At 33.4% G+C, this 16,524-nt stretch overlaps 1 protein-coding gene across 1 annotated transcript; it reads left to right on the forward strand.

Moving 5' to 3' along the window:
- The first annotated feature begins 5,128 nt into the window (after positions 1 to 5,128).
- Positions 5,129 to 7,055, forward strand: LOC110626173 (gibberellin 3-beta-dioxygenase 1). The gene is made up of 2 exons (XM_021771944.2): positions 5,129 to 5,918; positions 6,325 to 7,055. Exons 1-2 carry the CDS (start codon positions 5,431 to 5,433, stop codon positions 6,956 to 6,958), a joined length of 1,122 nt encoding a protein of 373 aa, XP_021627636.1. The 5' UTR covers positions 5,129 to 5,430; the 3' UTR covers positions 6,959 to 7,055.
- Positions 7,056 to 16,524: the final 9,469 nt, after the last annotated feature.

The raw sequence follows: 16,524 nt of genomic DNA on the forward strand, positions 1-16,524 counted from the left end.
AGATTGGTCATAGTAATAAGATAGCAGACGCTTTGAGTAGGAGGGCTGCCCTGTTGATTACAGTTAATAAGGAGATTGTGGATTTTGAATTTCTGAAGGATTTGTATGCTACAGTTGATGATTTTGCTGATATATGGGTTAAAGTCTAACCTCACCAGCCTGTTGATGGGTTTTTAATACATGATGACTTTTCTTTTCAAGGAGAACAGATTATGATATGGAGCAATTAGTCTTAAATTTTACGGCAGACTTGAATTGAATCTAATTTTTACTGTCGATGTCCGATGGTGACCTACGATAACTTTTCAAAAAAAAAAATCGAAACGTACAACTTTCAAAAGTATGACGAGGGTCGTAAGATGTCAATTTTGCATTTTAATTATTTTTTTAAAATTTTTTTATAATTTTCTACATTAAAATTTTCTATTATAAATAATTTTTTCTTTGCTGTTTTGGAATATTTTTTAATTTTTTAAAAATTTTAATAAAAATTTTTCAGCTTTTAGTTTTTTTTTTTAAAACCAAACGTTATTAATTAAAATTTCTTGATCAGTAGAATACAATATTCTATAAATTTCAGTAATAAAAAATTCTTAGATATGCATATATCCAATAAATTTAAAGGAAAATATTTTATTTTTTTAATGAGTTTATCCGATATAAATTTTAATTAATTGAGCTAATAAATTTTAAATATCAAATAAAACATACAAAATATAATTAATTATAGATAAATTAAGCATAATATAATTTTAAAAAGTGTGTAGTATGAATTAAATGAAAAATATACAATGAGTGGGTTACCCCATGAAGTGACATGTAAATTGATATAAATCACAAAATAAAAAATGACAAAAGAGAGTTGATATAATAAACTCATAATCTTAAAATGATGGAGATAGAAACAAAAGTTGACCACTCAAGTAGGGATCTCTTGGACTTCTCTTCGGCTTATACATCATATTTGCTTCATTAATTTTACTATACTCTATGTTTCATCACTAGCTAGGACGGTCCAACCTACCCATTCATTCACTCCTTTTTTGTCTTCCTCCTCTAAATTACATACCTATTATCTCCTTCTACATCAAAATATTTTAAATAAATTTATGGAAAAAAAAACCAAGTTTATTTTTATGGCCAGCTTTGGCAACAAGACATAGCAAAAGATGAAAAAATACAAAATAAATAATGTATCCATCCATTTAGCCTAAGAATAATAATACATAACATGGCCAGCTTCTCCTTGAAAATGATGTTATCCAACCCGAATCATCTTTGCTTATTTTATCCACGAATATAGATTTAAATTTTTTTTAACTGAAAATACACGAGATTTCTCAGATTTATTCAGATATATTTACAACCAAATTAAATCTGTGAATGCAATAGATTCAAATCAGTTATTTATTTTATTAGATAATTAAAAATTTACTAATTTATTTACACTCTTATTCAACTATCTATGTAAATCAAAGGAATAATCTTTATAAAATTTTCTAATCCAAACCTATCTAACATGATAAAATTGAAATCAACCATTCATATAATGCAAAATCATATGATAAAATTTTTCTTTCACAATTATAAATAAATTCTAATTAAAAATAAACTACTGCAATTTTCTTTTTAAATTTATGGATGAAATTAATTTAGTTGATTTTTTTATCTCACAATTAACTAAAAGAACTGATCTAAATTTATTTATAAATTATATTACAAATAAATATAAAGGAATTCTCAGAATTCGTAATTGAATTTTTAAGATTAAAATAATATTTATTTATAAAAATTATAAATAATAAAATAAAAAAATATCAGTGGAAAGCTCTAAAAATAAGGTAAGGAAGGCTACCATTGACGTATGCAATGAGCGAAGTAGAACAAAAAAATATTAATAAATCAGAGAGTGGCATGCAATGAGAAAAATAATTATTATACAATTTAAAATAATTATTCCATATAATATAATACTGAAACTCAATAACTCTACCGTGGCCAGTTAGACTCGATTTTTATTGAAATTATTTAATCATTCATTAATATATTCGTTTTTTATAATTACGAGTTAAAATTTTATAAATTTTTAAAAAATAAATTAAGAAAAATTAAATTTTTATCAAATTAATTTTTTTAATTAATCCTCTGAGCGACTAATCCCAAATACAAATCAACATCACTTTAAAATTGAAGAAATAATAATAAAAAAAAAACATAACTCCCATGATAAAATCTAAACTACAAAGGAAAGGACCGACCACCACATTGGAGCCACGTGAACTGCACATGCATGCAGAAGGACTGTTGTGTATGTGTCCGTGCTTATGTGCCATATAACATATGATGGTGATTACATGAGGAATGTGATTGCCCTAATTTTTTTTAAAAATGAATATATTATTATTATTATTATTACATCACATTCTTTGTTTGCTTCCTATTTTGTGACCATATCAACCACATAATTATCATTTATAAAAGAATTTTAGTGACAACAAGCAAAATGAGATTTTGCAGACACATGACTTCTTGTCCTCAAAGATGAGAGGTGGAGGTGATAAACCACCTAAATGGGAAAAATTACTTCTTAGTCTCTGAATTTTAACGTAATTAACACTTTTATTCCTTTATTTTGCCGACTCAACACTTAAATCCCTCACTTTCTTTTCCGTCCAAATTCGTAATCCTTCCGTCCATTTAAACCGTTTGGTCAAAGAGTCAAAAGTTAGAGATGATAATTTTTTTCAGAAATACTCTTCTCTTAATGTGAAATTTCTTTTTTTTTTTTCTCTTTTATGTTTTCTCGAGTTGAAGAAGAAAAAGAAGAAGAAGAATATGAAGAAAGAAGAAGAAGAAGAAGAAGAAGAAGAAGTTGCAAAAAGGAGGGTAGGAAGAAGAAAAAGAAAAAAGAAGAAGAAGAAGAAGAAGAAAGAGAAAGAAGAAGAAGAAGAAGATGTTGCAGAAAAGGGTAGGAAGAAGAAGGAGAAGAAGAAGAAAAAGGAGAAGAAGAAGGAGGAGAAGAAGAAAGAGGAGGAGAAGAAGAAGGAACATTTGGGTTTAGTGAGGGTTAATTTTATCAATTCACGTGTCCCAAACGGTTATTTTGGACGGAATGACCGCGAATTTGGACAGAAAATAAAGTGAGGGACTTAAGTGTTGAGTCGCCAAAATAGAGGGATAAAAGTGTTAATTACGTTAAATTTCAGAGACTAAAAAGTAATTTTTTCAATCAAATGAATCATTAATCGAATTAAATTAAATAAATTTAATTTATTTAAATATGGGTGAATATTTAATTAAGTAAATGGAAATAAAATATATTTAAAGAAATTAATTATAAAAAAGAAAAAAAGCAATGAGATAACGATAAAAAATGTCGAGTGTTGGTTAAAGAGAAGATGAGGATTGGGAGCCCACAACTTTTGGTCAAGTATGAAAAAAAATAAAAAAGCAAATTTAACCGCAAAGTACCAAAAGAAACTTTATTACTTTTCATGGAAATGACCAAATATATATACAAGTGAAAAGCATAGGAGGCCTCATCCCACTTCCATATTTAATGTAAGGACAATAATACCCTTGTACGTGTTCCCAAAACAATGTTGTTTGTTTATTACATAGCCCCTTCGAAGAAGTTGAGGGTTGGCCACCACAGAAAATGGAGAGGCAAAGTGGGAGGGTCAGTTTGGTCATAGAGGAAGAGGAAGGTGGGCATTGTCTTGTAGTGAAGAGATGAGATGGGGGTTGTTGATGTTGATGTTTATGAAGTTGAGGACAAGACAAAGGCACATGGAGAGACAAGGAAAGGGGAGGCAACGCACAAATATATATTTGTCCAATATAATTTTAATATTTTATTTAAAATTAAAAAAAATTTATTTAAAATATATTGAAATTTACATATTAAAGTATACAAATTAACTTTAATTTTTATGGTGTTTGTGATGATGAGAGAGATGATTTCATTTTGCTTCTCACACCGTTTGATGTGTTTGCAGAGGACAAGATGGTACTTTCCAATTTTGTTCTTTTCATTGTCAAAAGCAAAACACAGTCTTTGCTTTATTTCTTGTCTCCTACTATCAACACCGCTCAATAAAATAAAATAAATAAATAATAATAATAATAAAATAAAATTACCATCCTCTCCTCCTTTCAATTCCTCACCCCCACATTCTCCATCATCTTTATCATTTCTTCTCCCTCTAATTTACTTTTATTTTACATTTATATTTGTATATAAATTGAAGGAATATATCTACTAATTATATTAAATCACAAAGATTAAAGAATAATTTTTATATTTAAATTTATGCTTATTTCTTATAAAAATTAAAATTTAAAAATTAAATTATAAACTATCATTTTATTTAATTATTTCGTATTGTAATAATTATATATAAGAAAAATTACTATTAAATCCTTACACTTTTAAAAAATTTACTAATTTATCTGTATTTTAAAATTACTCAATTAAATATTTTTTTATTTTAGAAATCAAATTTTTTAATTTTTATAATATATATGACATTTTTATCTAGTAATTTTAAAATATAAATAAATTAATAAATTTTTTAAAAATTCAATAATCTACTAATAATTATAGTCGATATTTTTTAATATATATTCAATTTGATCGAACCTAAATAAAATGAGTTTGAATAGCTATAAGTTAGTTTAAGGTGGATTTAAATTTAAAAATAATATAAATAATAAATTTATATCGGTTCAAATTTTATTTATAAAATATATATGAATTCATTTATATAAATAATTAATTTAATATAAAAATATATATTTTATAATAATATTTATAAAATTTTTTTATATATTTTTATTTAAAATTAAATTTTTTAAATAAAATTATTAATAAAAATATTTTTATATAAATTATTAATTAAAATATATGAAATTAAACGTATTTAAATTTTTTTATTAATAATAATCAAATTTAAAATGAATTTGAGTAATTTATATTAAATTTAAATATTATTAATATAAATCAAATTTAAATTTCAATATTTTAATTTTCACACATATCCATCCATTTCCATCTCCACTAATAAATTTTCTTATATATACTTGTGAGGTTTATCTGAGAACTAACATTATTTAAATATATCAACAGCATGTTTGGAGAGGACCCCTCTCTCCTTCTATATATATACCAACTCCAAACTATCATGTCTCTCATCTCAAGCCTCTCTTTGCCACTTTTCTCCATTGAACTCTACTTCTATCACAAAACTGTTCCTTGTTCAAACCTTTCAAATTGAAACCACCCTTTCCTTCTTAACACTTATATTCCCTGCTCTGCTTTGCTCTGCCTTGCTTTGCCCTGCCTTTTTTTTCTACAAACACTACAGAGTACAAATTAAAGCTCTGTCCTAAAACTTTCAATATCTCTTCTTCCTGTTTTCCACTTTCACTATGCCTTCAAGACTCACTGATGCCTTTAGAGCTCACCCTGTCCATCTCCATCACAAGCTTCTTGATTTTAACTCTCTCCAAGAACTACCTGACTCCTACAAATGGACTCAATTTGACGACCATTTTCATTGCTCGTCCACCGGTGACTCTTTCATGGCTGAATCCATTCCGGTTATCGATCTTTCTGACCCCAATGCCCTTAAAATGATAGGCCATGCATGCAAAACTTGGGGGGTGTTTCAAGTCACAAACCACGGTGTTCCTTCTAGTCTTATTGATAACACTGAGAAAGTTAGTCAGAGCCTTTTCTGTTTACCTATTCAGCAAAAGCTGAAAGCTGCTAGATCACCGGAAGGCGTTTCTGGCTACGGTATAGCCAGAATTTCTTCGTTCTTTTCAAAGCTTATGTGGTCGGAGGGATTCACCGCACTTGGATCTCCAGTTGAGCATTTTCGCCAACTTTGGCCTCAAGATTACTTGAAATTCTGGTACTTCGTTATGCTCATTCATGCACGTGTAGTTTAAAGCTCATTGTATGATGTTGTTTTTTTCTTTCATTTTCATGGTAATCAATAGGATATTATTTATGGGCAGACACAGATTAAAATTTTTGAAAAAAATCCAATTTTTCTTCACTGATGCAATTAGCAAAAGTATAATTTGTTAAAAGCTATGGACCCACAGAGGAGGATTTGGGGCAGTGATGATATCAACAAAAGAAATCCATTCTGCTTTTGTTTTTATACACCATAATATCAACAAAAGAAATCCATTCTGCTTTTGTTTTTATACATCATAATGATAGCATCTTCACTGTTTTACACAGTATCTTAATTTTCTTTCCTTTTCTCTCAACTTTCTTCTGATTTCTATTTTCATTTTCTTTCTTTCCAGTGATGTAATAGAAGAATACCAGAAGGAAATGCAAAAACTGGCTGCAAGGTTGATGTGGTTAACGTTGGGCTCACTCGGCATAACCACAGAAGATGTCAAATGGGCTGGCCCAAAAGGCGACTTTAAAGGGGCTTCTGGTGCTTTACAATTCAATTACTATCCAGCTTGCCCAGACCCAGATCAAGCCATGGGTCTTGCAGCACATACAGACTCAACTCTACTCACCATCCTCTACCAGAACAACACCAGTGGGTTGCAGGTTCTAAGAGAAGGAATCGGGTGGGTCACCGTTCCTCCAATTCCCGGTGGACTGGTAATCAACATAGGTGACCTTCTTCACATATTATCAAATGGGTTATATCCGAGTGTACTCCATCGGGCGGTGGTTAATCGCACCAAACATCGGCTGTCCATGGCTTATCTATATGGCCCACCGTCAAGTGTTAAAATATCACCCTTATCAAAACTTGTAGGCCCAAATCAACCACCGCTGTACCGGCCAGTGACTTGGAATGAGTACCTTGGCACTAAAGCCAAGCACTTCAACAAAGCACTGTCCTCGGTTAGGGTATGTGCTCCTTTTAATGGATTAGTTGATGTAAATGACCATAACAATAGAGTAAAAGTAGGGTAAGGGTTAATTAATAATTAATCTCTTGTTATGTTTCTTCTTGTTTATTTAATTTCACTTCAGAAAATTTTGATGGGTAATTTGCAAATGTTGAGGAGACTCTTAATTTATATTTGAATTTTTATTGCCCCCTAAAAAAAAAAAGAGGAGACCAAAAGATAAGTTATATCAAATCAGACAGGAGAAGCCAGACAAATTCTCACTGTTATGTCTTTTTGTCTTTGCGTTGTTGATAATGAGATGTATAGGGAAAATTGCCCAATTTGAATATTCAAGAAAAAAAAAAAAGACATTAGAATCGACATCTTTCTGCCCGCATATGAAGGAAGATCTCCACTCTAGTGAACTTCACTGTAATAATTAATCAGACATAAACAATGAACAGTCATGTGTAGCTCTCTACTGTGGTGTGACAATCGGGCGAGTTTCATTAGGGAATTTTCGTAAAAATTGTAAAGAAAAGAGTGGGTGTCCTGTCCTTTCAAATGGAGATATGTCTATCTTGGAAGCTGAAGATGCTATTGCATCTGCAACCATGTTCTCGCATCTGCAACCATGTTCTCCTCTACATTGGAAATTTTTATTTTATTTTATTTTAATATTTTAATTGGAGAGTAGCTCGGCAGTTTTCCAGTTTCAGTTTGTCGGTTAGGAAGCTGCATTATTGAATGATACTGTACATTGTAATGTCCACACCTGAAAACAACAAAAGTATATATTCATTAATTGCCCAAAACAAGTTTGTCCTTTCAACTGCAGATTGTGTTAGATGCCGGATGACTTAGCTTGGAAGTGTTCCCTTCATACCCGATCGACCTGAAGTTACAGCGGTTACGGTTACGGTCGATTGGTGATGACTGCTGGGTTTCTTCACCTCGGTCTAAGGTCAGACCCATTAGGACAGCTCATAATCTGAAGGTTTCTAAGCCCCTTCCAAGAACCAGATCCAGTCCATTCAGTTCAAAGACCGGACTTCAGTCCGTTTCTTCAAACAGGCAGGCCTAGCTCTTCCGGGCCGATGGACAGATCCTCTCCGGGCCTAGCCTTAACCTCATCCTCCGGCCCAGCTCAGAACCAGGAAGGAGTTCAACCCCTTCGCCTTGTGGGACCATCCGCATGCGCGCCCGGGGAAAATCAGGGGCCGTTACGCATGAGACAGAGATCTGATTCCCTCGTACGTCCGTATCAACGTAGCAGGGACATGTGGTCCAATGATACACGTTCTGTTAACATGTCACTAGTAGACAAAAGGAAACATATAAAAGGAGAAATACTCTCCTCTAGGTCTAAGCTTTTCCAGTTTTACAAAATTCATTGTAAAAGTCTATTTTCTGGATCTCAGATCATCAATTGGAATTAAGAAGGGTTATGGTTGCGGTAGACCACATTATTCATCATTCCTTCCGTTTATTTTCATAAAATGATTTTTTCTTAATTCTCCAAATACTTTTATTTAAATCTATTTTGTGATAAACTCAGCAGTATAAATATATAAATTTCATGATAATAATCTTGCCTCAACTGTCTACATGGATGCATTAGGTGTAATTAAATATTTTTTTAAATATATATGTGATATATTTTAGGTAGCTATGTGTGGGTGTCAGTTGTCTGTGTTTAAAGACATATCCGAAAAACTGCACAAACTATGCCTCCTTTACATTGTTAAAACAATCCCTTTTAGCATGAAAATCTCACAGCTCTCACACATGATCTTTAAAAACGGATTTAACTAATCATAGAAAATTTTGGATTCAATTCCCTCATTGTTACTAATTATCGCTCGGTCTCTGACACCCAAACAGAGATCAAATTCTTAAGAAAAAAACAGATACAAAATCTATTAGAATGTATTACGTAAATTAATCCATCAATACACCATTCAATTTACGATTAAAGCAAGTCGGGCTGATTGAGGGTCCGGACTGATAAAAAAGGAGAATAATTCATTTACAGTGACAAAAAATTAGATAACAAATCCAGCTATACTGCGACTATCACCATGGACGTCGGAGTGCAGTTAAATAATCGTCTGACAGAAATTAAATGATCGCCTAACGAAAATGGACAGATAAATACTTTCGTACGTATGAATTTGAATAAAAGAATAGATAATATTATAATAGAATAGATAATATTATAATAGAGTGATTTCACTAAAAAAATATATAAAAAAAAAATGCTCGACTCTTTCGAACTAAATTTTTTAATATACACAGCGAAATTCTCTCTCTCCGAATATCCGTTCATCAATATCCTTTTAACTCTTAGGTGAAAAAATCTCTTTTTGCAACGTAAGTTATTGGCTATGGACAACTTCAGCTTCAGACAGATGAATAGAATGCCAAGTTCCAATGTCTGCTTAAATTAGCATTTGACAATCCAACCAACTGGCTCATTTTTTTAAATAAAATTATTGTAAGCTACATAATGTATATCCAATAATTCCCCCTCTCCTCTCAATGTGTGCCAATTAGAGATCAGAATCATGGTTTGCTGTTTGCAAGAAATGTCAGAATCATCTCAATCACTTCAAATCTATTAGGATAAGGTGGTGTTTGGTCTATAATGGGGAGAGGGGAATACCGTCAATACATAATCATTATTTCTTTTCATCTTAGATTCTCACTTTAATGAGATTGAATTAAAAGAAAAAGCACTTTTTAGAAAATGGGATTTTCTTTTCTTTTTTTTTTTTTAAAAAAGAAAAGTGTTAAATCCCACTTTTTGAAGTAGATATATATCTTATAATTATGCAGTTGCTATGATTTCCACTGTTGGAGAGATCAAACACATGTGACACTGTCACAACAATCAGTCAAGTATTCACTACCTGTGATGGGGTTCTCACATTAAATCAAATCTCATTTTTGAATCATATCCCATTTGCATTTAGCTTTTATATTTGTTTCCTTCAATTATTCATCCATTGATGCCCCAAATGACCATTTTGCTGCCCACTTAGGATGGAAAATGACCCATTTGATTTGCAATAGATAATAAATTTTATATCGTAGATTAATTTAAATTCATGTTTCGAATCAATCTTTTTTATTAAATTTTAAAATTATAGATTTAAATGCAAAATTCACTGTATTATAATAACGTGTCAAAAAATTAACAAAATTAGACAATTCTATGATCATATATACACATGGGCTTATAAATCAGTTGCCGTCGTAGACAACCATTGGAAAATTTCTTTATCTACCTATGCTGTAGTAACTCTATCTGGACTGGAGTTGGACAATATTTCTCTATCATTCTCTTTGATGGACAATATCACAATTACCTTAATTATTAAACTTGTGTTGTGCATCAATATAAGATAATCTCACTAATGAAACATACAGTAATTAAGATATTGAATGATGTCATTAGGGAATCTAAATATATGAGAATTATGAAAACAGACAAGAGCAAAATGGGACATGAAGGAAAAGCTATAAATAAATCAAGAAAGTTTAAGGTAGCACTTGTTAAAGATAAGGTTCTCATTGTTAGGTCTGTTTTGCTTTATGTAAGATTAACTTATTTCATGAACCAAAATAACTAATTATTTAGTCTATTTCTTATGTACTTGCAAAGACATGCAGCCGACAATTCAAAAAAGGAAATAGAACAATGGTTAGATTTGATACTCTTTGCCATTACAAGATCCAACACACGTACGTTATAGACTTGTAAGTGAAATCGTTTGCATGCAGGAAACTCAACGGGACATAAAGTCTTTAGCTGCTTAGAGATTTTCCCTGTAATAATCTTTTTAATTAGTAGAATGTGAATCATTATCATCAACAACATGGAATTCCACTTCATTTTTTTTTAAAATTTTATTAAATTGAAATTTACTGCTAAATTTGCTGCCATGCATCACATCATTGTATTGCATTCACACATGACATGTAGGAATCGAATAGGATATTTTGAGTATCTAATCTGACCAAACTCTATTAAATCAGATTTGAGCAGTTATAATTAAATTTAAGTTTAAAAAGTTATATGCTTGGCGGATTTAAATTGAGTTTAGATTTTATTTATAGAATATCTGTTGACTTATTTGTTGATCTAATTGATTCTAGGAATATGATATGATTTGATTTAATTAAGATCCTTAATTATTTCTGTAATTATTATTTGATTATTTGTTTCCTGTTTAAATATAAGTTTTTGTGTATAAATAGTCATGTAGACCAATTGTAAAGATTAAGAATAAAATACAAGAATACTCTAAATTTTTTCAAAACTTTTCATGGTATCAGAGCATTTTCCTGATTTTAGGGTTCAAGTTCAATTTTTTCTCTTTAGAGTTTCAAAACTCTAGATCTACTTTTTTGATACTAACCTATCTAGGAGCCTTTCCTTCTCTCACCGCCGGCACCAGGAGAATCGCTGAATTGTCGTCGGCCGATCGCCCAGCTCTGACGCCGGAAAAGTCTGCGCGTGAGGCTCACGCGCCTCACCTTACCCGTGCGTGTCCCATCGCTTCCCAGCGCGTGACCAATCGCCTAACGCTGCTTCGCTGCTCCGATTACTCCAGCGATGATTTCGACCATCTTTTCGGCCTTCTCGTGCTGCTACCCAGTCTTTTTGGTGAATCGATCGGGCTCTCTTATGTTTACAACCTTGGATACCTCCTATAATTTCACAGTTCATAAATCTTTACCATGGAAAAAGGTAAAAGGGTATCGATGGCAGAAGGTAAAAAGGTCTCGATTCCTAACTCTGATTACTCATCCTCCGATGCCACATCTAACTTTGTAAAGTCAGGTAATGCTTCCTCTCTTAATAATGTTCCATGGATTATCGATTCTGGTGCGAATAGACATATGACGGGCTCTTCTAAAGGCTTTTTCAATTATTTTCTTCTCTAACCAAAGATAGTGTCAGAATTGCTGATGGCTCTTTTACTCCCATATTCGGAACATGTTCTGTTATTTGCACATCCAACATTAAATTATCATCTGTCCTTTATGTTTCCCACTTTCCTGTCAATCTTTTATCTGTCAGTGCTATCACCAATGCCCTTAACTGTAAAATTAACTTCTTTTATGATCATTGTGTTATTTAGGATCTTCGCACAAGAAAGAGGATTGGCAATGGTAGGCTGCATGATGGCCTACATATGTTGGAGGGTGATTAAGGTTCTTCAATATCTCAAACCTATTTTGGAGAAAATAAGGACATCAATCAGAAAATAATACAGTGGCACAGGCTGTTAGGGCATCCATCTGTTTTTTTCTTAAAAAAACTTTATCCTAATTTATTTGCTAGAATCCAGTTTGTTTCTCTATTTTGTGATGCTTGTGAGTATGCTAAACACACTAGAACATCCTATCCTTTGAGTCATAATAAAAGTCAAATTCCTTTTGCGACTATTCATTCTGATGTTTGAGGGCCTACTCAAACCGTCTCCTTGTCTGGTAATCGATGGTTTGTCACCTTTATTGATTGTTGTACTCGAATGACTTGGGTCTATTTGGTTAAAGCTAAAAGTGATGTCTTGTAACAGCCCGGCCCCTTTCGACCGGCCCTGTTACCGCTCACAGCTCGTGACCTTCCTCTGGGCCCAGCCACTGTGAGCAGCTCTTAACATCCCTTCACCCTCACGGGTTCCGGACAGGATTTGTCCCCTTGGTTCGCGGGACTCTAACCCGTTCTTCCCAAGTGGATTTGGCCCAATTCCTTCCTCTGGGAATTAGGTCGCCTCCCCCACTGCTCGAACCCTTGACCTCCCACTTTAAGGGAATAGTCTGGTGAGAGTGAGTACCAATTGTTCCAATGGAACAACTGGTACTCACTCTCACCAGACTATTCCCTTAAAGTGGGAGGTCAAGGGTTCGAGCAGTGGGGGAGGCGACCTAATTCCCAGAGGAAGGAATTGGGCCAAATCCACTCGGGCTAGGGCGGGCCGTAATGGCTCCCCCGAGGGACAAATCCTGCCTGGAACCCGTGAGGGTGAAGGGATGTTAAGAGCTGCTCACGACGCCAGTGGAAAGCCCGAGGTGGCAAGAGGCCAGGCGAGGGATAGCCCTGGGCCGTGAGCGGTAACAGTGCCGGTAAGAGGGCCGGGCTGTTACATAAAAAGGCGCCTTTTTATGTAACAGCCCGGACGTGATCCCCGGCACTGTTACCGCTCACAGCCCGTGACCTTCCTCTGGGCCCAGCCACTGTGAGCAGCTCTTAACATCCCTTCACCCTCACGGGTTCCAGGCAGGATTTGTCCCTCGGGGGAGCCATTATGCCAACTGGTACTCACTCTCACCAGACTATTCCCTTAAAGTGGGAGGTCAAGGGTTCGAGCAGTGGGGGAGGCAACCTAATTCCCAGAGGAAGGAATTGGGCCAAATCCACTCGGGCTAGGGTGGGTCGTAATGGCTCCCCCGAGGGACAAATCCTGCCTGGAACCCGTGAGGGTGAAGGGATGTTAAGAGCTGCTCACAGTGGTTGGGCCCAGAGGAAGGTCACGGGCTGTGAGCGGTAACAGTGCCGGGGATCACGTCCGGGCTGTTACATGTCTTTTCTTATTTTTAATCCTTTCATAGGATGGTTTATACTCAATTTGATACTAAGGTGAAAATTTTGAGAACTGACAATGAAAGAGGATACATGGATAGTAACTTTTCTGCTTATTTGGAAAATAATGAGATAGTACACCAGACTAATTGTCTTTATACTAGTGCTCAAAATGACATTGCTGAGAGGAAAAATAGGCATCTATTGGAAGTAGCTTGATCTCTTATGTTCACCATGAATATACTCAAAGCATATTGGGGAGATGCAATCATTGTATCTGCTTATCTTATCAATAGAATGTCTCTCAAGACCCTTAACTTTATGAGTCCTTTGGCGGTTCTACAAGGGAAGAATTCATACATTATTCCATCAAAAATATTTGAGTGTGTTTGCTTTGTCCATACTAGGACGGCAGGGAAATTAGATCCTAAGGCCCTTAAATGTGTGTTTGTTGGTTATTCTCCGACACAAAAGGAATACAAGTATTATCACCCTCCCTTCAGGAAATACTTAGTCAGTATGGATGTCACCTTCTGAGAAACTAAACTCTACTTTAGTACCACCCACTCATTTCTTCAGGGGGAGAATAATGAGCAAAAAGAGGTAATCCCGAATTCTGTAATTCTGGATGATATGGTTCAACTAGAGAGTTTGAGTTCTAGTAGACAAGGGGATATGTCCAATTAGGAAGAGAGAATTGGTCATTTGGACAAGCCAGATTTGAGAAGATATTCGAGGAGAGACAAGACAGAAGAAGCCATTATATAGTCTACTCAGAGTTAATAATCTTCTTCTGGTGAGTTACCTAGTCAAAATCTTCCTCTAGTGAATTACCCACAATTCTTTCTTCTGGTGAGTTACCCACAACTCTTGAATGCTCCAATGACTTAGATAAACCTATTGTACAAAGAAAATGAGTCAGATCTTGTATTAAACACTCTATTTCTAACTTTATTTCTTATGAATCCTCATCTCCTTCCTATAGAGTCTTTGTCTTGTCTATTTTCTCTGTGTCTATTCCACAAGATTGGAAGAAAGCTCTTGCAGATTCTAAATGGAAGGAAATAATGATTGAAGAGATGAAAGCATTGACTAAAAATGAGACCTGGGAGCTTGTCACTCTCCCACCTTGAAAGAAACTCGTTGGCTGTAAATGGATGTTCACAGTGAAATACAAAGCTGATGGCACAATTAAATAGTATAAGGCCAGATTGGTTGCTAAAGGATTCACCCGAACCTATGGAGTGGATTACCGATAGACATTTGCCCCAGTTGCAAAAATGAACTCAATCTGAGTTCTGAGTTCTGTTATCTTGTGCAACCAACTTGGACTGGGACTTGTAACAGTTTGATATGAAGAATGCTTTCTTCCATGGAGATTTAGAGGAAGAAGTGTTTATGAAAATTTCTCTTGGATTCGCTGATGAAAAGACACAAGAAAAGGTGTGCAAATTAAAAAAGGTTTTGTATGGGCTAAAACAATCTCTCAGAGCTTGGTTTGACAGGTTTAGTAGAGTCATGATGTCCTTTGACTACCAACAAAGCAATGCTGATCACACTCTATTTATCAAACATCATAAGAGTAAGATCACCATTCTTATTGTGTATGTTGATGATATAGTGGTGACAGACGATGGCAAAGAGGAAATGACTCAACTAAAGAGGTTGTTGGCTCAGGAATTTGAAATTAAATATCTAGAAAAACTGCAATATTTCCTAAGTATCGAGGTTGTTAGATCAGAAAAAGAAATTTTCATCTCCCAAAAAAAATACATTCTGGATCTTTTGAAAGAAACTGGTATGATGGGGTATAAACCAACATAATCTCCCATTGAAAGTAATCACAAGCTGGGAGCAGGAATTGGTGAGTTAGTGGATGTTGGAAGATACCAGAGATTGGTAGGAAGGTTGATTTATCTCTCACACACTCAACCGGATATAGCCTATGCTGTTATCTTAGTCAGCCAATTCACGCATGACCCTCGCGAGACTCATATGCAGGCTATACTTCGCATCTTAAGATACTTAAAGTCTGCGCCAGGGAAATGGCTTCTTTACTCCAAATATGGTCACCTCCGAGTTGAAACTTTTACAGATGCAGATTGGGCAGGATCTCTCGATGACAGGAGATTCACCTCTGACTACTACACAGTTATGGGAGGGAACCTTGTCACCTGGAAGAGCAAAAAACAAAGTGTTGTTACTCGGTCAAGTGTTGAAGCAGAATACAAAGCAATGGTTCAAGGTGTGTGTGAACTCTTATGGTTACATAAGTTATTGGAGGAGTTGAGATTGCTTGAGAGAGAAAAGATAATTTTGTATTGTGACAATAAATCTGCTATAAATATAGCACAAAATCCAATCCAACATGACTGGACAAAACACATTAAAATTGATCGATAATTCATTAAAGAAAAATTAACCGATGGTATCTTGAGTCTAGTTCATTTGACTTCTACTGGACAACTTGCTGATGTGTTTACTAAAGGGCTCAACAACAAGATTTATCATAATTTGATTTGCAAATTGGGCATGTGCGACATCTTTTTACTAACTTGAGAGGGAGTGTTGACTTATTTGCTGATCCTAATTGATTCTAAGGATATGATTTGATTAGAATCCTTAACTATCTCTATAATTATTATTTAATTATTTATTTTCTGTTTATATATAATTTTTTATGCATAAATAGTCATGTAAACCAATTATAAAGATTAAAGGTGAAATATAATAATATTCTAAATTTTTTTAAAAATTCTTTAATATTCATTACTCTAATTCGTTTATATAAATAATTAATTTAATATAAAAATATATATTTTATAATAACATTTATAAATTTTTATATGTTTTTATTTAAAAATTAAAATTTAAATGTTTTCTACAAATATTAAATTTTTCAAATGAAAAATATTAATAAAAAATATTTTTATATAAATTATTAATTAAAATATATGAAACTAATTGAATTCTAATTTTATTTAAATAATAATAATTAAAATAAATTCAGATAGTTTATATTAGAGTAGGTATAGATATTTTTAATATAAAAT

This window comes from Manihot esculenta, chromosome 11, assembly GCF_001659605.2.
Source record: "Manihot esculenta cultivar AM560-2 chromosome 11, M.esculenta_v8, whole genome shotgun sequence".
NCBI lineage: Eukaryota > Viridiplantae > Streptophyta > Magnoliopsida > Malpighiales > Euphorbiaceae > Manihot > Manihot esculenta.

Coding starts and splice junctions, on each gene's coding strand:
- LOC110626173 (XM_021771944.2), top strand. CDS start 5,431: ATGCCTTCAAGACTCACTGATGCCTTTAGAGCTCACCCTGTCCATCTC. Junction 5,919..6,324: donor CAAGATTACTTGAAATTCTG/GTACTTCGTTAT, acceptor CTTTCTTTCCAG/TGATGTAATAGAAGAATACC.